This window comes from Nycticebus coucang, chromosome 5 (genome assembly GCF_027406575.1).
Source record: "Nycticebus coucang isolate mNycCou1 chromosome 5, mNycCou1.pri, whole genome shotgun sequence".
Classification (NCBI taxonomy): Eukaryota; Metazoa; Chordata; class Mammalia; order Primates; family Lorisidae; genus Nycticebus; species Nycticebus coucang.
In genome coordinates this window covers 54,831,684-54,856,515 of record NC_069784.1, presented here as the reverse complement: position 1 = coordinate 54,856,515, position 24,832 = coordinate 54,831,684, and the positions used below count along the sequence as shown (strand labels likewise).

The 24,832-nt window shown below is 45.6% G+C and overlaps 2 protein-coding genes and 1 non-coding gene across 13 annotated transcripts in view; 1 reads left to right on the top strand and 2 right to left on the bottom strand.

Annotated features, from left to right (window-relative positions):
- SEMA6C (semaphorin 6C) overlaps positions 1 to 24,832 on the top strand; it is a 314,549-nt gene that overhangs the window by 134,653 nt on the left and 155,064 nt on the right. The gene's annotated exons all lie outside the window — the stretch shown is intronic.
- PRUNE1 (prune exopolyphosphatase 1) overlaps positions 1 to 24,832 on the bottom strand; it is a 35,170-nt gene that overhangs the window by 3,087 nt on the left and 7,251 nt on the right. Inside the window, exons 2-7 of one of the 3 annotated variants that reach the window (XM_053590749.1) lie at positions 18,334 to 18,426; positions 16,229 to 16,431; positions 13,625 to 13,809; positions 12,764 to 12,922; positions 10,263 to 10,357; positions 4,326 to 4,484 (exon numbers count right to left, since the gene is read on the bottom strand). In XM_053590749.1, coding sequence (XP_053446724.1) covers positions 4,326 to 4,484; positions 10,263 to 10,357; positions 12,764 to 12,922; positions 13,625 to 13,809; positions 16,229 to 16,431; positions 18,334 to 18,426 — 894 coding nt within the window. Of the gene's footprint in view, positions 1 to 4,325; positions 4,485 to 10,262; positions 10,358 to 12,763; positions 12,923 to 13,624; positions 13,810 to 16,228; positions 16,432 to 18,333; positions 18,427 to 24,832 lie in introns of those variants that run through there. The other 2 variants (XM_053590750.1, XM_053590751.1) reach the window with 2 other exon arrangements.
- Positions 10,641 to 10,747, bottom strand: LOC128586903 (U6 spliceosomal RNA). The gene has a single exon (XR_008380361.1). It is a non-coding gene; the product is annotated as a U6 spliceosomal RNA (small nuclear RNA).

Sequence of the window (24,832 nt, the reverse complement as noted above, 5' to 3'; positions counted from 1 at the left end):
ACTAATATACATAGTATTTTAGAAACAGAATATTTTTTTTTTTTTTTTTGTAGAGACAGAGTCTCACTTTATGGCCCTCGGTAGAGTGCCATGGCATCATAGCTCACAGCAACCTCCAACTCCTGGGCTTAAGCGATTCTCTTGCCTCAGCCTCCAGAGTAGCTGGGACTACAGGCGCCCGCCACAATGCCCAGCTATTTTTTGGTTGCAGTTCAGCTGGGGCCGGGTTTGAACCCGCCACCCTCTGTATATGGGGCCGGCACCTTACCAACTGAGCCACAGGCGCTGCCCAGAAACAGAATATTTTGAATCATATATTTCATTGTATTAATAAGGAAATTATAATTCAGAGAGATTAAGTATCTTGAGCAAAACCACATAGATGGCTGAACCTGAACCAGGACCCAGGACTCCCAGCATCTAATATAGTATTGCTTCCAGGTATATACAAGTATTCAAGAACTTGAACTCTGTCCTTAGCTGGGATGGAACTAGCATCCATTTGGAGGTCAGAGGATGGAGCAAGATGGGGGTGGCAGGAATGCCAAGCATGGTGCCAAGTCTGGCCACTTACAAATATTATCTCTTTCTTTTTTCTTTTTTTGAGACAGAGTCTCACCATGTTGCCCTCAGTAGAGTGCCGTAGCATCACAGTTCACAGCAACCTCAAAATCTTGGGCTTAAGTGATTCTCTTGCCTCAGCCTCCCAAGTAGCTAGGACTACAGCACCCGCCACATCGCCCGGCTATTTTTTGTTGCAGTTATTGTTGTTTGGCAGGCCCGGGCCAGGTTCGAAAACTTGCCAGCCCCAGTGTATGTGCTGGCACCCTAACTACTGAGCAACAGGCACCAAGCTAAATATTATCTCATTTACTTCACATCCACCTTATAAGATTGGTATTACTGTTACCCTTACTTACATGTGGGCAAACTGAGGCTTAGATAGATTAACTTGCCTAAGGTCACGATTTTCATGAAGCAAAACTGACATTCAAATGCAGACCTGTCATTAGAGCCAATAATCCAAATTAATATATCACATTACCCCTGACACAGGAGGAAGAGAGAAGATGGTGGGGCCAACTGTGAAAGGAGGATGCCTGTTTCCCAGCACAGAAGTGTCCTCCACACAGCTTCAGAAGAACTGCACTGGGGGATGGCACTCAGGAAGGCATAAGAGGCCACAGCACCCTTTTCTTTTTTCTTTCTTTTTTTTTTTTTTGTGAGACAGAGTCTCAAGTTGTTGCTCTGGGTAGACTGCCATGGCATCATAGCTCATAGTAACTTCAAACTCTTGGGCTTCAGTGATTCTCTTGCCTCAGCCTCCCAAGTAGCTAGGACTATACGCACCCGCCACAAAGCCTGGCTATTTTTCTTTTTTTTGGTTATAGTTGTTGTTGTTTGGCAGGCCCGGGCTGGATTCAAACTCGCCAGCTCTGGTATGTGTGGCTGGTGCCCTAGCCACTGAGCTGCAGGCACCGAGCCAAAAACACTCTTTTCTTTATGACAGGATTAAGAGGAGCCACCATTTACCGAGTGCGTGCTCTGTGCCTAGCAGTGTACTTTACATATGACATTATGTCCAATGGTCACATCAGACTAATCAGTGAGTACGTGTTTCCTGACTCAGGAGTCAGCTGACTTGTCTCAGCTCAAAGAGCAAGCAAGGGGTGAACCTGAACAGAAAAGCACATCTGTCCGACTTTAAAACTGTCTTCTCTTCACAATGCCAAACTACCTTACACTAAATAAAATCACATTTGCTTCCTGGAGAAGAAGACAGAGGCAAAGACAGATGGGAAAGAACAAACATACCTTCTGAGTTCAAAGGTCTATCCAGCTCTGTTCTGTCTTTAGCAGTTATCATATAACTGAGCAACCTGAAAAGTCCCTGAGCTGTCTTAAGTCTACTTTTATTTATTTATTTATTTTTGAGACAGAGTTTCACTTTGTTGCTCTCAGTGGCATCATAGCTCACAGCAACCTTAAACTCTTGGGCTCAGGCAATTCTCTTGCCTCAGCTTCCCAAGTAGCTGGGACTATAGGCACTCACCACAACACCCATTATTTTTAGAGATGGGTCTCAATCTTGCTCAGGCTGGTCTTGAACCTGTGCGCTCAAGCAATCTACCTGCCTCGGCCTCCCAGAGTGCTGTGATTATAGGCATGAGCCATCTTGCCCAGACTTAATTCCTATTTTAAATCTGCCCCAGGGGCTCGGCGCCTGTGGCTCAAGCGGCTGAGGCACCAGCCACATACATCTGAGCTAGTGGGTTTGAACCCAGCCCGGGCCCGCCAAACAACAATAACAGCTGCAACCAAAAAATAGCTGGGCATTGTGGCAGGCGTCTGTAGTCCCAGCTACTTGGGAGGCGGAGGCAGGAGAATCGCTTGAGCCCAGGAGTTGGAGGTTGCTGTGAGCTGTGATGCCACAGCACTCTACCCAGGGCGACAGCTTGAGGCTCTGTCTCGAAAATAAATAAATAAATAAATACATAAATCTTTCCCAGGATAATCAGTAACCGATGGAAGAACAGAAAATGGAGGAAGTCGGAAAGGTGGCCCAATAGAAGACCAGGAAAAAAAAACAAACCTAGTTATAGATCACTTCTCTGCTCAGTTCACACTGTGCAGAAAAATTAATTCCTGCATGGTAAGTAGTAAAAAAAGGGCTCGCGGGCGGTGCCTGTGGCTCAGTGAGTAGGGCGCCAGCCCCATATGCCAAGGGTGGCGGGTTCAAACCCAGCCCTGGCCAAACTGCAACCAAAAATAGCCGGGCGTTGTGGCGGGCGCCTGTAGTCCCAGCTGCTCGGGAGGCTGAGGCAAGAGAATCGCGTAAGCCCAAGAGTTAGAGGTTGCTGTGAGCCGTGTGACGCCACGGCACTCTACCGAGGGCGGTACAGTGAGACTCGGTCTCTACAAAAAAAAAAAAAAAAAAGGGCTTGCTCATGCTTCTGATTTTCAAGGCAATAGAGTACAAAGAAAGGAATTGATTTTGGGGGGTGAAGAATTAATGATTAAACTAAGAATGGAATTTTAATTCCAGATTGATAATATTTCTTTCTGCTTCATTTTTTTTTTTTTTTTTTTTAGACATAGTCTCACTCTTTTGCCCAGGCTAGAGTACAGTGGAGGGGGTCATAGCTCACAACAACCTTAAACTCCTGGGCTCAAGTGATCCTCTCACCTCAACCACACAAAGAGCTAGGATTACTGGTGTGAGCCACCACAACCAGCCTAACATTTCCTTTTAACCAAGAATATAGATTTCTTTCAAATTCCTTCTTTTATTTATTTACTTATTTAGAGACAGAGTCTCATTATGTCGCCTTCTGTAGAGTGCCCTGGAGTCACAGCTTACAGAAACCTCAAACTCCTGGGCTTAAGCAATTCTCTTGCCTCAGCCTCCCAAGTAGCTGGGACTACAGGTGCGTGTCACAACGCCTGGCTATTTTTTTGTTGTTATAGTTGTCATTGATGTTTGGTAGGCCCAGCCTGGATTTGAACCTGCCAGGCCTGGTGTATGTGGCCGGTGCCCTAGCCACTGCCTGAGTTCCTTGAAAGTAGGAATTTTATCTGTAATTCTCTTTGGAATCTCTCTATCTCAACAGTAGTATGATTAAGGATATCCATATGAAGAGAGAGAGAATGGCTGGGCACAGTGGCTTATAGCTGAAATCCCAGCACTCTGGGAGACCGAGGCAGGTGGATTGCTTGAGCTCATGAGTTGGAGACCAGCCTGAGCAAAAGCAAGACCCCATCTCTACTAAAAACAGAAAAACTGAGGCAAGAGGATCGCTTGAGCCCAAGAGTTGGAGGTTGCTGTGAGCTATGACACCACAACGCTCTACTCAAGGGGATGGTTTGAGACTCTGCCTCAAAAAAAAAAAAAGAGAGAGAAGCTCGGCACCTGTAGCTCAGTGGCTAGGGCGCCAGTCACATGTACGGGGGCTGGCGCATTTGAACACAACACGGGTCTGCCAAACAACAATGACAACTACAATAACAACAAAAAAATAGCCAGGCGCTGTGGTGGGCACCTGTAGTCACAGCTACTTGGGAGGTTGAAGCAAGTGAATTGCTTAAGCCCAAGATTTTGAGGTTGCTATGAGCTGTGACACCATGGCACTCTACCGAGTGCGACACAGTAAGACTCTATCTTAAAAAAGGAGAATGAAAGAAAAGCAGGAGAGATTCTCATAACAGGTGAAAGGACCTCTGTGTAAATATGATAATGCAAGAAGCATGGAGAGGTCCTTATAGCACAGAGTGCACGTTGGCAAGCTCTGTGAGGCTCCCAGGTTGGAGAAGGGACAGAGACTCACCGTCATTCGGAGTGCCAGATGGGGACAGAAAATAGCCAACTGCCGCACCGGCTCATTGTGAGTGTTGAAAAAGATAGTCATGGTGACCAGGACATCATAGCTGTGAGCCTGGCAGAAAGCATGGAGATCTGCAAGGAGGCCAGACCTCTGCAGAAAGGCCTGCAAGGAAAGAAAAGGAGAAGGCCGAGGGATGAGGACTACAGCTGGGCCCTCCTTGGCACCACTAACCAAACATACTTATCAAGGTTTTCTTTGCATGTTAACTGGGGACGTGTGCTCTGTAAGAAGGAAACCTAGGCCGGGAGTGGTGACTCACGCCTGTAATCTTAGCAATCTGGGGGGCTGAGGCAGGTGAATGGCCTGAGCTCATGGGCTCAAGACAAGGCTGAGCCAGAGCGAGACCCCGGCCATTTTTAGAGATGGGCAGGCACCTGTAGAACCAGTTACTTGGATGGCTGAGGCAAGAGAATCACTGAAGCCCAAGAGTTTGAGGTTGCTGTGAGCTGAGACACCACAGCACTCTACCAAGGGTGACAAAGTGAGATTCTGCCTCAAAAAAAAAAAAAAAACAAAAAGACTTGGCGCCTGTAGCTCAAGCAGCTGATGTGCCAGACACATACACCAGAGCTGCTGGGTTTGAATCCAGCCTGGGCCTGCCAAATAACAATGACAACTACAACCAAAATATAGCTGGGCATTGTGACGGGCGCCTGTAGTCCCAGCTACTCGGGAGGCTGAGGCAAGAGAATCACTTAAGCCCAGGAGTTGGAGGTTGCTTGAAAAAAAAAAAAAAAGGTACCTAGTATTTACCCTGTGCTATCTGTGTGCTGGAAGGCAGTGTGGTAGAATGAGGCAAAAGGCAAACACAGACTTTGGATCAAGACAGATTTGGTTTGAAAATTAGCTCTATTATCTCTTAGCTATATGATCAAGAAGTTATACTAACCTCCCTGGACCTGAGTTTCCTTGTCTATAAAATAAAGATACCACATGTACCAAATATAATTGCTTTAAGAATGAAAACATTATCATGTATGACACTGAATATAATGTTCAAGGCTCTCCTGCCTTTGCAATCAAACAAGCAAGGTCTTTGCCTTGTGGCAAAGACCGAGTCATATTATGTCACCCTTGGTAGAGTGCCGTAGCATCACAGCTCACAGCAACCTCAAACTTTTGGGCTTCAGTGATTCTCTTGCCTCAGCCTCCCAAGTAGCTGAGACTACATGCGCCCACCACAATACCTGGCTATTTGGTTGGGGATGGGTTTGAACCCGCCACCCTCCGTGTATGTGGCCGGCACCCTGTTGACTGAGCTACAGGTGCCGCCTGGGTTTTTGTTTTCAGAACAGAATGGGGCATACAAATTAGAGCAGAAGTATAACAAGTGCGTCCTTGGCTCCTTCTATGCCTATCTATATTCTTCTTCAAAATCTCATGCAGTGTTTCCTCCATGAGTAATGCCACCACCTATTTCAGATTGGGGCTCTTCTGTATTCCTGGCAGTTTTCTTTTTTTTCCTTTCCTTTTTCTCTTCCCCTCCCTCCTTCCATTCCTCTTACTTTTCCTTCCTTTCTTTCCCTTTCCTTTTCTTTCCTTCCCCTCTCCCTTTTCCTCTCTCTGTCCTTTTTTCTCTCTCTGTCTCTCTTGAGACAGAGTCCTGTTTTGTCACCCAGGCTGCAGTGCAATGTCACGAACATGGCTCACTACAGCCCCAAACTCCGGGGCTTGAGCCTGCTTTTGCCTCATTAGTAGCTGGGACTATTGTGGCGGGCACCTGTAGTCCCAGCTACTCGGGAGGCTGAGGCAAGAGAATCGCTTAAGCCCAGGAGTTGGAGGTTGCTGTGAGCTGTGTGAGGCCACAGCACTCTACCGAGGGCCATAAAGTGAGACTCTGTCTCTACAAAAAAAAAAAAAAAAAGTAGCTGGGACTATAGGCACACACTGCTTTGCCTGCCTAATTAAAAAAAATTTATTTTTGAGTCTCACTTGGTCACCCTTGGTAGAGTGCCATGGCATCTTAGCTCACAGCAACCTCAGACTCTTGGGTTCAAGTGATCCTCTTGCCTCAGCCTCCCAAGTAGCTGGGACTACAGATGCCAGCCACAATGCCTGGCTATTTTTCAGAGACAGGGTCTCGCTCTGGCTCAGGCTGGTCTCAAACCTGTTAGGTCAGGCAATCCACCTGCCTTGGCTCCCCCAGAGCACTAGGATTATAGGTGTGAGCCACTGTGCCTGGCCTTTGGTGAATAATTTATTTTTTATTTTTATTTTTATTTTTTGTAGAGACAGAGTTTCACTTTATTGCCCTCAGTAGAGTGCCGTGGCGTCACACAGCTCACAGCAACCTCCAACTCCTGGGCTTAGGCGATTCTCCTGCCTCAGCCTCCCAAGTAGCTGGGACTACAGGCGCCCGCTACAACGTCCGGCTATTTTTTTGTTGCAGTTTGGCCGGGGCTGGGTTTGAACCCACCACCCTCGGTATATGGGGCCGGACCCCTGCTCACTGAGCCACAGGCACCACCCTGGTGAATAATTTAAACTAATATAACACAGAACCAGGTATTAAAGCACAACTATTTAAATTATATTAATTCATCCACTCAACAAAATTTACTGAGCATCCACTATATGCCAGGCATAGTGATGGGTGTTAGGAATGGGGCCCCTGCTCTGGTGAGGGTGATAAACTAGTACAGGGATATAGACAATAAATAAGGACACTATGAACAAGATCATTTCAGTCTGTTAAGTTCTAAAAAAAAAATAAGATAACTGTTACAGGTTTTTTTGAGTACAAGCAATATTATTTCAGTTTGGGTGGTCAGGAAAAACCTTCCAAAACAGCAGACATCTGAGCTGAGACCTGCATGATAAGAAAGAGCCAGCTCTGCAAAGAGAAAAGCAAGTTCAAAGGCCTAGAGCTGGAAATAAGCACTTTTTAAAAAACTTTTTTTTTGAGACATATGTTGCCCTGGGTAGAGTGCAGTGGCATCACAGCTCACAGCAACCTCCAACTCCTGGACTAAAGCGATTCTCCTGCCTCCACCTCCCAAGTAGCTGGGATTACAGGCGGCCCGCCACAACACCCAGCTATTTTTTGGTTGCAGCCATCGTTGTTTGGAGGGCCTGGGCTGGATTCGAACCTGCCAGCTCAGGTGTATGTAGCTGGCACCTTAGCCGCTTGAGCCACAGGTGCCAGGCCAAAACTTTTGTTTTTAATATCATTAAATTACATATCAAATTATACTTAATATACTATATTTATATAATATTATATAAATTATTATATTAAAATTTTAATATGTTATATGCTTATACAATTTTATCTTATAAATGGCTATTTAAAACCAGTTCCCGGGTGGCGCCTGTGGCTCAGTGAGTAGGACGCTGGCCTCATATGCCGAGGGTGGTGGGTTCAAACCCAGCCTCGGCCAAACTGCAACAAAAAAAAGCTGGGCGTTGTGGTGGGCGCCTGTAGTCCCAGGGAGGCTGAGGCAAGAGAATCGCGTAAGCCCAAGAGTTAGAGGTTGCTGTGAGCCGTGTGACGTCGTGGCACTCTACCCGAGGGCGGTACAGTGAGATTCTGTATCTACAAAAAAACAGTTCCTGGGTGGCGCCTGTGGCTCAGTGAGTAGGACGCTGGCCCCATATACTGAGGGTGGCGGGTTTGAACCCGGCCAAACTGCAACAAAAAAATAGCCAGGTGTTGTGGTGGGCACCTGTAGTCCCAGCTACTTGGGAGGCTGAGGCAAGAGAATTGCCTAAGTCCAAGAGCTGGAGGTTGCTGTCAGCTGTAATGCCATAGCACTCTACCAAGGGTGACAAAGTGAGACTCTGTCTCTAAAAACAAACAAACAAATTCCCAGAATTCATGAAAAACTAGCAGTTACCTCTCAGAAAATTGCACAAGGCAGCTCCAGCGTACCATTGCATTATTTTATTCAGTGAGTCCCACATTTCTATCTTAAACCAAGAACTCTTTTCTCAGCCCCCAGGCTCAGATGTCTAACCTATTACTTCATTTTTCCATTTAGATGATTCACAGCCATCTCAGATTCAACCTATCCCAAACCAAATTCTTTTTTTTTTTTGGTTTTTGGCCGGGGCTGGGTTTGAACCCGCCACCTCCGGCATATGGGACCAGCGCCCTACTCCTTGAGCCACAGGCACCGCCCCCAAACCAAATACTTTATCTTTGAAAATAAGCTTAATGGTCTGAGGAACAGAAAGAAAACCCAAGTGACTATAGTACTGTGAGTGGTGGAGAAAGGCTGGAATGGAGGAGACCAGAGTAAAAGCCCGGCCTGGTCAAGAAGGGTTCTATAAACCAAGGCGAGTCCTTCATATTTTTTTTTCCCTTTTTTGAGACAGAGTCTCACTCTGTCACCCTGGGTAGGCTGCCATGACTTCATAGTTCACAGCAACCTCAAACTCTTGGGCTTAAGCGATCCTGTTGCCTCAGCCTCCAGTGCCTGCCACATACCCAGCCAGTGTTTTTCTTTTTCTATTTTTTTTTTTTTTTTTTTTGTAGAGACAGAGTCTCACTCTATGGCCCTCGGTAGAGTGCCGTGGCATCACACAGCTCACAGCAACCTCCAACTCCTGGGCTTAAGCGATTCTCTTGCCTCAGCCTCCCAAGCAGCTGGGACTACAGGCGCCCGCCACAATGCCCAGCTATTTTTTGGTTGCAGTTCAGCCGGGGCCGGGCTTGAACCTGCCACCCTCGGTATATGGGGCCGGTGCCCTACCGACTGAGCCACAGGCGCCGCCCTTCTTTTTCTATTTTTAAGAGAGACAGTCTCTCACTCTTGCTCAGGTTGGTCTCAAATTCACAAACTAAAGCAATCCACCTGCCTTGGCCTCCCAGAGTCCTAGGATTACAGGCATGAACCACTACATTCTGCTAAGGCCTTTAGATTTTATTCAAAGGACAATTAAAGGGCAGTAAAGGGAGGGGTAATATGATCTGATCTGATTTGTGTCTTAAAAACACCACTCTGGCTGGTGTAGGGGGAATGGTTTGTAGGGGTGCAAAAGTGGAAACAGGCAAAACAGGCTGTTGGAGTGGTGCCTATGGCTCAGTGAGTAGGGCGCCAGCCCCATGTACCGAGGGTGGCGGGTTCAAACCCAGCCCTGGCTGAACTGCAACCAAAAAACAACCGGGTATTGTGGCGAGTGCCTGTAGTCCCAGCTACTCGGGAGGCTGAGGCAAGAGAATCGCCTAAGCCCAAGAGCTGGAGATTACTGTGAGCTGTGACGCCACAGCACTCTACCTGGGGTGACAAAGTGAGACTCTGTCTCTAAAACAAACAAACAAAACAGTATGGAGGCTGTTATAGTGGTACAGTAAGAAATAATGAGCTATGATAGTCACAGTGGAGATAGAGACAAGAAGATAGGGACAAGATGCATTTTGGAAGTAAGCCAGGAATAAGAGGTCAGGTTACATACATAACTGAAGGTTTTCTATGGGCTGGACACAATGGCTCATGCCTGTAATTTAGCACTCTGGGAGGCCAAGGCAGGAGGATCACTTGAGCTCAGGAATTTCAGGTTGTACTGAGCTAGGTGATGTCTTGGCACTCTAGCCTGTCAAAAGAGGCTCTCTCAAAAAAAAAAAAAAAAAGGCTCGGCCCCTGTACCTCAAGCAGCTAAGGCTCCAGCCACATACACCAGAGCTGGCGGGTTGAAATCCAGCCTGGGCCTGCCAAACAACAATGACAACTACAACCAAAAACTAGCCGGGTGTTATGGTGGGCGCCTGTAGTCCCAGCTACTTCGGAAGCTAAGGCGAGAGAATTGCTTAAGCCCAGGAGTTGGAGGCTGCTGTGAGCTGTGATGCTACGGCACTCTACCCAGGGCAACAGCTTGAGGCTCTGTCTGCAAAAAAAAAAAAAATTTTCTCTCCCTACCACACCAACATCTTGCTCTTACCTCTAAATCCATATATATGGCACTGATGGCCATCTTGATGCCTTGTTTATAGATGGTCTTCTGGTCTTTTCTCAGCATCTGCTCAGTGGTCAGTCCTAGAAAGTGGATGTGAGACTAACAGTTAAACAGGGGAGCCCAGAGTCCCAAGACCAGGAAAGTGAGGACACCAAAATAAGTCAAGGAAGAAGAAAAACAGAGCTTCTCACTGGCACAGTGAAGAGGGAAATGTAAATGTAATTATACAATCAAAATCTACTTTAAACAAATGAGGACGGGTGACAAAAGAGGGACTGTGAAGAGAAGGGCAAAAGCAAGAACGGAGGATATTACTTTTTTTCCCCTTTTGTATTATTTCAACTTCTTTCTCTCTTTTTTTTTTTAAATATGGAACACTTCACGGATTTGCGTGTCATCCTTGTGCAGGGACCATGCTAATCTTCTCTGTATCATTCCAATTTTAGTATATGTGCTGCCGAAGCGAGCAACTCTCTCTCTTTTTTTTTTTTTTTTTTTTTTGAGACCGTGTCTCTCTGTTGCCCATGGTGGAGTGCAGTGGTATTGCTCATTGTAGCCTCAAACTCCTGGGCTTGAGCAATCTTCCTGCCTCAGCCTCTCAAGTAGCTAGGTCTAAAAGTATGTGCTACCATGCCTGGCTAACTTTTATTTTTTACCTTTTTTTTTTTTTTTTTTGTAGAGACAGAGTCTCACTTTATCGCCCTTGGTAGAGTGCCGTGGCATCACACAGCTCACTGCAACTCCAGTTTCTGGGCGTAGGCGATTCTCTTGCCTCAGCCTTCCAAGTAGCTGGGACTACAGGTGCCCACCACAACACCCAGCTATTTTTGTTGTTGTTGTTGTTGTTGCTGCAGTTCGGCCGGGGCTGGGTTTGAACCCCCCACACCCTCAGTATATGGGGCCAGCGCCCTACTCACTGAGCCACAGGCGCTGCCCAATTTTTATTTTTTAGAGAGATGGGATCTTGCTATGTTGCACAGGCTGGCCTCAAACTCCTGGTCTCAAGTGATCCTCCTGTCTCAGCCTCCCAAAGTCTTAAGGTTACAGGCATGAGCCAATGTGGGTGGCCTGTTTAAATTTTCTTAAAGTACATGTGGTACCTTCCCTTTTCTTTCTTCTTGTTGTTGTTCTTCTTTTTTTTTTTTTTTTTGATACAGAGTCCTACTTTGTTGCCCTGAGTAGAGCCCTGTGGTGTCACAGCTCACAGCGACCTTGCTTGGGCTTAAGCAATTCTCTTGCCTCAGTCTCCTGAGTAGCTAGGACTACAGGCGCCCGCCATAATACCTGGCTATTTTTAGATATGGGGTCCTGCTCTTGCTCAGGCTGGTCTTGAGCTCAAGCAATCCACCCACCTCAGTCTCCGAGAGTGCTAGGATTACGGGCATGAGCCACCACATCCGGCCTCTTTCTTTTTTATGTCAATAGGTGGTAGCTGGGAGGATGATGAAAGATTTTTTTGTCCTCTTCCTTGGTCTTTTGTATACTCACACTAAATGTTCCTTCACCTCCCTTCCAATTATATATACCACACTCTGATAATCTGGTATACCTTCAGCATATTTTACTTATATGCCCTATATTCTCTGACTAGAAGAGAACCTCTGAGATGCTTAATTATTCCTCCTTATCCTACCCAAGAGCCAGGATAGAACAATCCAGTAAATGATTGACTAGTTCATAATTCAGACTCACGCTACTTCATTTCTCTTTGGTGTAAAATCACTATGCATGCTCTAAAAGTAAGTCAATGTTATTTAAGAATACAATGAACAGGGTGGCGCCTGTGGCTCAGTTGGTAAGGCGCCGGCCCCATATGCCAAGGGTGGTGGGTTCAAACCCAGCCCTGGCCAAACTGCAACAAAAAAATAGCCGGGCGTTGTGGCAGGCGCCTGTAGTCCCAGCTGCTCGGGAGGCTGAGGCAAGAGAATCGCGTAAGCCCAAGAATTAGAGGTTGCTGTGAGCCGTGTGACGCCACGGCACTCTACCCGAGGGCGGTACAGTGAGACTCTGTCTCTACAAAAAAAAAAAAGAATACAATGAACAAGACTTGCCCACCTGTTTTCTCATGTGGGAGGTACAGAAGTCAGCTTAGGGCCAGGCATGGTGACTCACACTTGTAATCCTAGCACTCTGGGAGATTAAGGTGGGGGATTGCCTGAGGAGTTGGAGACCAGCCTGACCAAGATTGAAACCCTATCTCTAAAAGTAGCTGGCAGGGCGGCGCCTATGGCTCAAAGGAATAGGGTGTTGGCACCATATGCCGGAAGTAGCGGGTTCAAACCCAGCCCCGGCCAAAAACTGCAAAAAAAAAAGCTGACAATGTGGCAGGTGCATGGAGTCCCAGCTACTTGGGAGGCTGAGGCAAAAGAATCACTTGAGCCCAAGAGTTTAGGGTTTCTGTGAGCTGTGACACCAATGTACTCTACCAAGTGAGACTACAAAAGAAAGAAAGAAAGAAAAAAAACAATCAGCTTAATATATCATACCTGATACATTAAACTTTGCCTTTTGTAGGGAATCAAAGATGTCATTTCTCTCAGGCAGATCTGGGAAGAGGGCCTCTAGTTTCTCCACATATTGGCTGTCCTTTAAGGTTGCTTTCCCAATTTTAAGATCCATATTGACACAGTCCAAAATGATGGTTCCTGTGGAGAAGGGAGATGGCAAAACTGTAATCCTATGAGCCTCCATGCACGACCTCTACATGACCTTCAAACCAAGTATACACAACACAGGAGATGTGTATGGCAAACTAACTAAAAGCAAAATGAGAAACTGGGACCGACTATGGACTGAGTAAGACCTCCCAAATCCAAACTAAAATCCAGGCAAGGAAATGGGGAAAAGGCAGAAAGAAAGCCTGAGCATCTTTGTAACTTAGAGAGATGACATCTCTTCAGTAGGCCAAATTCCATCAGAGAATCTTATACACAGCAAGTTGGAAAAGACAGTCTAGTCCAACTCTCTCTCTCTTTTTTTACAAATAGAAAAAATGAAAACAAGAGAGGTTAAGAGATTTGCTCAAGGTCATATAACTATTTCTTAGAGGAACTGGTATTAAATCCTTTCCTGCTTCTTTGTCTCCTCCTCCTTCAATTATACAATGATACTTCTAAGAAGCTTCTAGGTCTGTTGCCCTGTGCTTCCCTCTGTTTTCTCCAACAAATTATCCTATATGCCTTTAAACAAAAGCCTAATTGTCCCCCACAAAGAATCCTACCCTTTGGTATGAGCTCAATGGCTTTGAGAGCATATCTGATTAGGCTGGAGGAGTTTAGATTTTTCCACTCTCCCTTCTCAGAGATGGAAAGAGAAGCATCAGGTCTCAATCTCAAAGCTGCCCTCACCATGCAGAAGAGCTGCGGTTTGCCTGTCCAAGATCTCTGGCGCCCCCTGCAGGATTCTCTCAGTCACTAGGGTAGCGCAGGACCCCACCAACTCCACTGAAACATGGCAGGAAGGGCAGTGCTTCTGCTCTATGGGTCGATGGTCTAGCACCTCTGCCACTGCCTCCTCCAGGGCGGCATCACTTCTGTGGAGGGTAAGGGGATGAGGTAAAGAAAAAGAAAGGTAGGTAGGGGTACTCCAACTACTTCTAACCTCTCCCAAAATCTCTACCCCACCCATAAAGGAAAATGCAAACAGACTCAGACCTTTGGTCACTTCTACCTCTGCCTCCTCTCAATTCTTTCATGTTATAACTGAAGTCATCTTTAAATAGCATGTAAGTTAATTTTGTAGAGTATCTACTGCAAATATAGTAGAACCTCCATAATTGACCACATCCTACATTGACTACCTCCTTAAGCTGACACAATTTGCAAAAACTGGACATACACATGTACTCAATGGAAGTGTCTTATGTTGACCACCTCCCAACGTTGACCAGATTGTTACAGAGGTTCTACTGTATCTTATTCACACATCTGTTGTCCTGTAGGTCTGCTTTTCCTTGATACCCAATAACTAAATATTTCCTGTTTCTTCAATCCACTCAATATTACAATTCCAGGCAGGTCACTGTGGCTTTCAGCTCAACTCCTATCCGTGCCCTTGCTTTCAACTTTTTCTTTTTCTTTTTGAGACTATGTTGAGTCTCACTATGTCACCCTCAGTAGAGTGCTGTGGCGTCACAGCTCACAGCAAATCAAACTCTTGGGCTTAAGTGATTCTCTTGCCTTAGCCTCCCAAGTAGCTGGGACTACAGGCCCCACCACAACACCTGGTTATTTTATGTTGCAGTTGTCATTGTTGTTTAGCAGGCCCCGGCCAGGTTTGAACGCTCGTGCCTTGGTGTATGTGGCTAGGGCCCTAACCACTAAGCAATGGGTGCTGAGCTGCTTTCAACTTTCTATTACTGCCTTGTTGTAGGCCCTCAATGTCTCTCATCCGAACTGTTCCAGTAGTCTCAACCAATCACCTGCTTTAATCAAGAGCCCTCTGAAGCTATACTTCACAAAGCTGCCTGAATGATCACTTGAAAAAAAGTAAATTTGATTCTGTTGGGACATGGAATAAATAGAACTACAATAGTTCCCTATTGCCTAAAATAAAGTCTGGGATCTGTCCACTGCCTGCCTCTTTAATCTTATCTTTTTCTATGCCCTATTTCTTCTTCATATTTTATGCTCCAGCTGTGCAAAACAAATTCCAGTTGCCCTAATTCACCATGCTATTTCTTGCCTGCCTGCATTTGCTTCTATTAATTCCTTCTGCCTGGAATGCCTTTCCTAACCACTTTCCTGCTCCGTTCACTAAGCAAGCACTTAGTCCTCTCTCAAGATTGAGAGCAAGGTCAACTCTGCTAGGAAACCTTTCCTGCCAATCTCAGCTCCCCTATGGTATAATGAACCACTCTGCCTTCATGTGCCTACTGTCCCTAGAGTTGACAGTTATCGCTTAATTCTAATACCCATTACAACAATCTGTTTGCCTAGGTTCCCTTTTCCTGATTGAAAGCTCAAGAACAGGGACTCTGTCTTATCTTCATCCTCTAAATAAAAGTTTATTAATGGAGTGAATGTGCACATAGATTACTGCTTTTATGCTACACTCCATCAGTTTTCTGCTACAAAAACTGAGTGTAAGGAAAAAATACACACTTTAATATTAGTAGGAACCAGACAGACTTTGGAAGTCTTACACTGGTGTTGCTCTTTTGGCAGTTTTTTCCAGTCCTAAATTAGGGATAGGATTATTTTAGATGTGTACACTTGGTAAAGAGGTACTAATGAGATATTTATAGATTCTACCATAACAAATAATTCTAAAATCATAAGAGTTTATTATGCAGGAAATACTTGTGCTAACTATTAAAAATGAAATATATAGTTGCAGGGTTGGTGTTTGTAGCTCAAGCGACTAGGGTGCCAGCCATGTACACTGGTGCCGGAGAGTTCGAATCCAGCCTGGGCCTGCCAAACAGCAATGACAACTACAACCAAAAAAAAAAAAAAAGCCAGGTATTGTGGTGGGTGCCTATAGTCCCAGCTACTGGGAGGCTAAGGCAAGAGAGTCGCTTAAGCCCATGAGTTGGAGGTTGCTGTGAGCTGTGATGCCACGGCACTCTACCGAAGGTGACATAGTAAGACTCTGTCTCAAAAAAAAGAAAAGAAAAGACAAATACAGTTGCAAACATTTTCAAAGGTTCCAATTACAAAAAATCTGCCATAAAATATTAAAATAATGATACCAAAGGCAGATTGAAATGATTTCTGAGCTATCCTTTAGTCCTTTTGAAACAGATTTTTGCTATATTGCCCTCAGTAGAATGCTGTGGCCTCACAGATCACAGCAACCTCAAACTCTTGGGCTTAAGTGATTCTCTTGCTTCCGCCTCCCAAGTAGCTGGGACTACAGGCACCCGCCACAACGCTCAGCTATTCTTGATTTCTCACTCATCAGAGTCAGACAATACATGGGAACTATCAAATTGATTTTCTTTTACTTACTTGGGTAAGATATGATGGTCAACAAGTATGAGGGTGAGTCGGCCAGCCTGGTGCAATGCATGGAGGTCAATCTCATCCCGAAAAATCAAGATGGCCTCTGGAATGTTAACCTTCTGAAGGAAGAAGACGTTGTCACCCCGTAGAAATAGCTCAGAACGTTTTATGTTTAAAACTGGCACAAAGACTTCCTCTGCCTCAGTTGTCTGAAAAGGAAAGTGAAAGATGGTATCATGTTTCAGAATAGACGGGGAACAGTAACAAGACTATTAAGACCAAAGGAAACACAATCTTGGGTAAGTTACTACCTTTTTTTTTTTTTTTTTTTGTAGAGACAGAATTTCACTTTATTGCCCTCGGTAGATTGCCGTGGCGTCACATAGCTCACAGCAACCTCCAACTCCTGGGCTTAGGTGATTCTCTTGCCTCAGCCTCCCAAGTAGCTGGATCTATAGGCGCCCACCACAACGCCTGGCTATTTTTTTTTTTGTTGCTGCAGTTTGGCCGGGGCCGGGTTTGAATCCACCACCCTCGGTATATGGGGCAGGCGCCCTACCCACTGAGCCACAGGTGCCACCCGTTACCACCTTTTTCAAAGCCACAATACCCAGTCTATGAAAATAAAAGAAAGACTCTTGCCCTTCTTCCTCTTTAACAATAACATGAAGGTCAACAAGAAAACTTATGGAAAAGACCCTCTTTTTTCTTTGAGACAGAGTCTCATTCTGTCACCCTGGGTAGAGTGCCAAGGCATCATATCTCACAGTAACCTCAAACTGTTGGGTTCAAGCAATCTTCCTCCCAAGTAGCTGGGCCTACAGGTGCCTACCACAGAGCCCAGCTAGTTTTTCTATTTTTAATAAAGATGGGGTCTCACTCTTGATCAGTCTGGATCTAGTCTGGACTTCCTGAGCTTAGGCAACCCATCTACCTCATCCTCCCAGAATGCTAGGATTACAGGTGTGAGCCACTGCCCTCGGCCAAGACCTACTTCTAGATGCAATGCTGCACAGAAGGATTAGTCCTTAAGAGCAAGAGGAAGACCCACTATATCACTGATATCTATACATGTAAGAAACTCAATGAAAAACTGTTTATGGTGTACAAATCCCTTATTTATACTTATAAATACTTATTTTTTATTCACAGCAACATTGAAAAATAGTATCAACAGCTTTTTTTTTTTGCAGTTTTTTTTGGGGGAGGGGGCAGCCAGGGCTGGGTTTGAACCCACCTCCTCCAGCATATGGGGCTGGCATCTTACTCCTTTGAGCCACAGGTGCTGCCCCATTTCAGCTTTTATAGACAATGACGTGAGACTCAGCAAAGTTAAGGGATTTTTTTTTTTTTTTGAGACAGAGTCTCACAACGTTGCCTCAGTAGAGTGCTGTGCAGTCACAGCTCACAGCAACCTCAACCTCTTGGGCTCAAATCATTCTCTTGCCTCAGCCTCCCAAGTAGCTGGGACTACAGGCACCCACCACAACAACTGGCTTTTTTTTTTTTTTATAGTTGTCATTGTTGATTTTAGCTGGCCCAGGCTGCGTTTGAACCTGCCAGCCTCTATGTATGTGGCTGGCACCTACCCTCTGAGCCACAGGTGCTGAGCCAAGGTATTTATTTTATTTATTTTTTTTTTTGAGACAGAGTCTCACTATGTTGTCCTCGGTAGAGTGCTGTGGAGTCATAGCTCAAACTCTTAGGCTTAAGCAATCCTCTTTTCCTCAACCTCCCAAGTAGCTGGGACTATAGGCACCTGCCACAATGCCCAGCTGTTTTTTTTTGTTGTTGTTATAGTTGGCCCAGGCCAGGTTCGAACCGCCAGCCCTGGTGCCCTAACCACTGAGCTACAGGCGCTGAGCCTAAGTTAAGGGATTTAACTTTCTGAGCGCTAATGCTGATAAGTGACAGAGCTAGGTCACTAACCTCTATGAATCTAAATCTTTTCATTCTTAGGGACTCAGACACTTGTGGGTTTTTGGTTTTTTGTTTGTTTGAGACAAGGTCTGGGTCTGTCACCCAGCTAGAACACGGTGGCATCATCATAGCTCACTGCAACCTCAAATTCTTAGGCTCAAGCAATCTTCCTGCCTCAACTTGATACTTACCTTTGCTAGGTAAAAAGCCAGGGCAAGAGCAGACACCATGGAGTCCAAGTCGCAGGCTTCATTTCCTAGCACAACACGTAGAGGTCGGGACTCCTGGAGAGGAAGAAGAATGGGAAACTGACAAAATCATTTCTGTTTCATTTTATGTTACACTCACATAGGGCTTCATGTACTTCCTCTTATTGATCTTCAAAGAGCAAGCAGGTCAGATGATCTTACAGGTCCTCATTTCATAGAGGAGCTTATTAGCAGAGAGGACATAAATATTTTAGCTAAACCTTAAGCATTCCATACACATCTAATTGGTAGAAAAGTTCCCATTCCTCTCTACTAAACTGTGGCTTATGGAAGAACAGTAAATAATCCTCTGGTTTCTTATGCTGCTTTGGGCACTCAAATAGCCAAAAGTAGAGCACTTGGGATAGCTGATAATTCAAGCCACACTCTTGGGTATATAGACCCTGGTTCTTTTTTTATTCCCATTTTTATAATAGGAAAAAGAATAGCAGTGGTGCCTGTGGCTCAGTGAATAGGGTGCTGGCCCCTTATATGGAAGGTGGTGGGTTCAAACCCGGCCCTGGCCAAACTGCAACAAAAAAAATAGCCAGGCATGTGGTGGGTACCTGTAGTCCCAGCTACTTGAGAGACTGAGGCAAGAGAATCGCCTAATCCCTGTGAGCTGTGTGATGCCACGGCACTCTACTGAGGGGGATAACTGAGACTCTTGTCTCTACAAAAAAAAAAAAAAAGAGAGAGAGAATGTAGGCTTGGTGCTTGTAGCTCAAGTGGCTAAGGCGCCAGCCACATACACTGGAGCTGGCAGGTTTGAATCCAGCCCGGGGCCCACCAAACAACAATGACAACTATAATCAAAAAATATCCGGGCGTTGTGGCAGGTGCCTGTAGTCCCAGCTACTTGGGAGGCGGAGGCAAGAGAATCACCTAAGACTCTGTCTCTTTAAAAAAAAGAGAGAAAGAAAAAGAATGCAGCTTACAGCACCAGCCACATACACCGAAAGTGGCAGGTTTGAACCCGGCCTGGGCCAGCTAAACAACTGCAACAAAAAAATAGCTGGGCTTTGTGGCGGGCACCTGTAGTCCCAGCTACTTGGGAGGCTGAGGCAAATGAATAACTTAAGCCTAAGAGTTTGAGGTTGCTGTGAGCTGTGACGCCATAGCACGCTACCGAGGGCGACATAGAATCTTATCTCAAAAAAAAAAGAAGAAAAAGAATGCTTACTCTTCTCAATCATGAGAAAAGGCTTTGAAAATAAAGGTACAAATAAAATCCAGTCTACTATCCAGTTGTCCAGGAAACTCCTCTCCTGAGAAGGCCCAATAATAACTATATATACCCAACATGTCTCATAACCCAAGAAGCAGACACTTTTGCAGCAGGTTCAGATTAATGCAAGAACAGTTGCTGCTGGAACTTTTATTTTTAAAGCTTTAAAAAGTCCAGCTGCTGGTAAGAACTCTGAGGAGGAAAGATATCTGCTGTTATTTGTTCCCTCACATCTCCCTAAAATAAAATATACTAAAACTACTGTACCCACAATAGCAGAGACAGGGTTTGGGGTTTTGTTTCATTTTTAACTATTTATTGAGTGTGCCAGGTATTATTCTAATATATGTATATATTTTTTGCAGTTTTAGGCCGGAGCTGGGTGTGAACCTGCCACCTCCAGCATATGGGGCCGGTGCCCTACTCCTTTGAGCCACAGGTGCCTCCCTTATTCTAATATTTTTACATGTACTAATTGATCATTTAATTCTCAAAATAATGCAATAAGGCACATACTTAAATTATTATTTCATTCCAGGTATGAGTATTCTGCTGGGTGGAATGCGAACACAAAGCCTCTGTCTTAGTTTAGGGTACAATATTCTCTCTTGCTTACTTTTGAACTTCTATCTCAGCCTGCTGCTGAAAGAGGATGGGATGAGAAAGACAAAATGAGACACACTAATTGTAGTGGGGTTCCCAATTTCCACATCATTGGTATTTTGGACTGGACAATTTTTTGTTGTAGGTGCTGTCTTGTGCACTGTAGGGTATTTGAAAACATCCCTGGTCTCTACCCACCTAATGCTTCAGTCATAACAATCAAAAATGTCTCTAGACAGGTGCAGTGGTTCACACCTATAATCCTAGCACTCCGGGAGGCCGAGGCTAGTGGATTGCCTCAGCTCATGGGTTTGAGACCAGCCTGAGCCAGAGTGAAAAATAAAAAAATAGCCAGGCGTTGTGGAGGGCGCCTGTAGTCCCACCTACTTAGGAGGCTGAGGCAAGAGAATCACTCGAGCACAAGAGTTTGAGGTTGCTGTGACCTGTGATGCCATAGCACTTTACCGAGGGCGACATAGTGAGATTCTGTCTCAAAAAAAAAAGTCTCCAGACTTGCAAAATGCTCCCTGGGGTACAAAACTGGCTCCAGCTGAAAACTACTGGGTCATAGGAAGGAGTAAATTCATACATTCTGCCTTCTTAAATCAGGGATGATTTGCTAGATACAAGAGTTTAGCAAAGTAGGAAGAAGGTTCAGAGAAGTTAAAATAGCAAGAAACAGACCAGGTATGATGGCTTACACCTGCAATCCTAGCACTCTGGAGTCTGAAGCAGGAGGATCCCTTGAACTCAGAGGAGTTCAAGACCAGCCTGAGCAAGAGCAAGCAAGACCCTGTCTCTACTAAGGACAGAAAAAAATTAGCTGGGCTTTGTGGCGGATGCCTATAGTGCCAGTTACTCGGCAGGCTGAGGCAGGAGGATCTCTTGAACCCAGGAGTTTGAGATTACTGTGAGCTATGATGCCATGCCTCATGGGCCATAGAGTGGGACTTTGTCACAAAACAAAACAAAACAAAACAAAAACAAAGGGCAGCACCTATGGCTCAATGGGTAGGGCCCTGGCCCCATATACCAAACCCAGTCCCACTGAACTGCAACAAAAAAATAGCTGGGTGTTGTGGCGGGCGCCTGTAGTCCCAGCTGCTTGGGAGGCTGAGGCAAGAGAATCACCTAAGCCCAAGAGTGGGAGGTTGCTGTGAGCTGCGTGATGCCACGGCACTCTACCGAGGGCAATAAAGTGAGACTCTGTCTCTACCAAAAAAAAAAAAGGCAGGCTGGTCGAGGTAGCTTACGCCTGTAATCCTAGCACTTTGGGAAGCTGAAGTGGATGGATTGCCTGAGCTCATAGGTTAGAGACCAGCCTAAGCAAGAGCGAGACTTTTTCTCTAAGAATAGCCAGGCATTGTGGCAGGCACCTGTATAGTCCCAGCTACTTGGGAGGCTGAGACAAGAAAATTGCTTAAGCCCAGAAGTTTGAGGTTGCTGTGAGCTATGATGCCAAGGCACTCTACCAAGTGGGACAAGTGAGACTCTGTCTCAAAGAATAAATAAATAAACAAACGAATAAATAAATAAATACAAAAATAGCCAGGTGCTGTGGCAGGTGCTTATAGTCCCAGCTACTCTGGAGGCTGAGGCAAGAGAATCACTTGAGCCCAAGAGTTGGATGTTGCCAGCTACTCGGGAGGCTGAGGCAAGAGAATCGCTTAAGCCCAGGAGTTGGAGGTTGCTGTGAGCTGTGTGAGGCCACAGCACTCTACCGAGGGCCATAAAGTGGGACTCTGTCTCTACAAAAAAAAAAAAAAAAAGAGTTGGATGTTGCTGTGAGCTATGAAGTTACAACACTCTTAGAGGGTGACAAAGTAAAACTGTGCCTCAAAAAAAAAAAAAGGGCAAAAAATTGTTATCAAGTAATATAACTTTAGGAAAAAAGAATGTAGGGAAACCTAGAATCATCTTCCCTGTATAAGCTATCATTCCTCTTCTTCCCCCACCAGAAAGCCACAGCCCAAAAGAGGCAATTTTAGAAGACTTCCAGTGGTAGAAATCGCCCTATCTAGTTACTAGGTAGGTTTTTGTTTTTAAACCACCCTCTTCACCATCTACTCCCATCCCTAGAGAGAAGTACAAAAGGCAGAGGTTATCTTTCAGGGTTAGGGGAAAGGGCCCCTGGGGAAGTTTGCCTTAGATTCTCCCCATCACCATTTCTCCAAGTCTACTTCAAGAGCGTAAAAGCCAAGACCCATTCATATTGAACAGCACTGGTAAGGGGGGATTTTTTTTCAACATCAACTCTTTTCCAAAGCACTAAGAGAATTCTGTATTCAAGACCCCAGTCTTATAGTAACTCCTGTAACTTATAATTTCTCCTCCTGATATCAGAGAAGGCCCCTCTGTTTCCTGGATACCAAGAGCTGCCCAGATGGCTGTGGACCAAAATGACAGCAAAGCACTTGAAATAAGTGGCTGTAGAGATAATTTGCTCACTGAAGCAGTGAGAGGGGGCACAGTGTTCTCTAGGGAGGGAACTATATAAACATGAGAGCCATTTGGAGAGAAAAGGTAAGGGAAACAGGAAAGACAGGGGCAGGGGGAAAGGAAAGACCTCTACGAGGTATAGAGAGGCCCTCAAGAATCTTCCAAAGCTGGCTCAGCGCCTGTAGCTCATACCAGCCACATACACCGGAACTGGCGGGTTTGAATCCAGCCTGGGCCTGTGAAACAACCACAACTACAACCAAAAAAAAAAAATAGCCAGGCATGATTTGGCACCTGTAGCTCAGCGGCTAGGGCACCAGCCACATATACCGGAGCTGGCAGGTTTAAATCCAGCCCGGGCCTGCCAAATAACAATGACAACTACAACCAAAAAATAGCTGCGTGTCGTGGTGGGCACCTATAGTCCCAGCTACTTCAGAGGCTGAGGCAAGAGAATCATCTACTGAGGGCGACAAAATGAAACTCTGTCTCAAAAAAAAAAAAATAAATAAATAAAATAATAAGCAGCACCTGTGGCTCAAACAAGTAGGGTACCGGCCCCATATGCTGGAGGTGGTGGGTTCAAACTCAGCCCCGGCCAAAAACTGCAAAAAAAAAAAGTGAATTTGGCTGGGCGTGGTGGCTCATGCCTGTAGTCCCCAGCGCTGTGGGAGGCCGAGGCGGGTGGATTGCCTGAGCTCAGAGGTTTGAGACCTGTATGAACAGCAGTGAGCCAGAGTAAGATCCCGTCTCTGCTAACATCAAGAGCAGCCAGACATTGTGGTGGGCATCAGTAATCCCAGCTACTGGGGAGGCAAAGGGACAGAGCATCGCCAGAGGAAGAATATCTAAAAAAAGAAAGAAAACGAACAACAACAAAAAAAAAAGGTACTTCAAACGAAGAATGAACAAGCAAGCTGAAATTAAAAAAAAAATAAAAAAATAAAAAATCTTCCAAAGCTCATTCACATTAAGTGTTGCCTCCTCATCAAGGGCAGCTGAATCATGATTAACCAGGATCGCCAGTCCCCAGCATGAAGGGAAGGCAAAGGAGAACAAAGGGACCAAGCACAACTTCATGGCTCTCAGACAATGAGAAATCATCTCCAGAGTAAGGTGAACAACTAAGCCCTTGTGCTTGGCCAAACCCGGAGAGCAACCAGAAACAAAATTAATACTTTGGGTCTGGTAGCAATCTTGGAACTGGGGTGCCACGGGAGGTAGCAGCATTCCTTTCCCCCATCACCACCCACCATTCCCCAGCAGCCAACCATGAAGTGCACATATCCAGCTCTGCACATTCACCGTGTTCTTCTCATCTGAAAGCAGAACTACCACCTAAAAAGATCAGACTTTGGGGCTGAAGCCCAGCTTTGCTTTTTATTTGTCGCGGGACTCTATTCTCTCTAAGCCTCATTTTCCTCATATAAAATAAGGAGAAGCGAGTGGCGCCTGTGACTCAGTGGGTAGGGCGCCGGCCCCATATGCCGTCGGTGGCCGGTTCAAACTCGGCCCCGGCCCAACTGCAACAACAAAAAATAGCCGGGCATTGTGGCGGGCGCCTGTAGTCCCAGCTACTCGGGAGGCTGAGGCAAGAGAATCACCTAAGTCCAAGTGCTGGAGGTTGCTGTGAGCTATGGTGTCATAGCACTCTACCGAGTGCAACAAAGTGAGACTCTATTTCTGAAAATAAATAAATAAGGAGAGGCGAGGGCACCAGCCACATACACCAAGACTGGTGGGTTTGAACCGGGCCTGGGCCTGCTGAACGACAATGACAACTACAACAACAAAAAAACAGCCAGGTGTTGTGGCGGGCACCTGTAGTCCCAGCTACTTGGGAGGCTGAGGCAAGACACCATGGCACTCTACTGAGGATGACATAGTGCGACTCTGTCTCAAAAAAAAAAGAGGAGAATAAGGAGAATACCACAAGCAAACTCATGAGGTTTTTAGTAGTTATCTCATGGGGTAGAACAAAAGTGCCTATTCTGCACTTAGTGAAGAGCAATCCTGTTCCTCTTTTCCTTTCTTTACCTCTCCTGTCCGTTCTAGTACTACCTAAAGCCCCCTTGTTCTGTAAAGCCCTCCTGACACCCAGGCTAGAGCAAACCTCTTCCTCTAGACCTCCAGCTTGTGGCTCTCAGATAGAACTTAACTTCTACCTTGAGG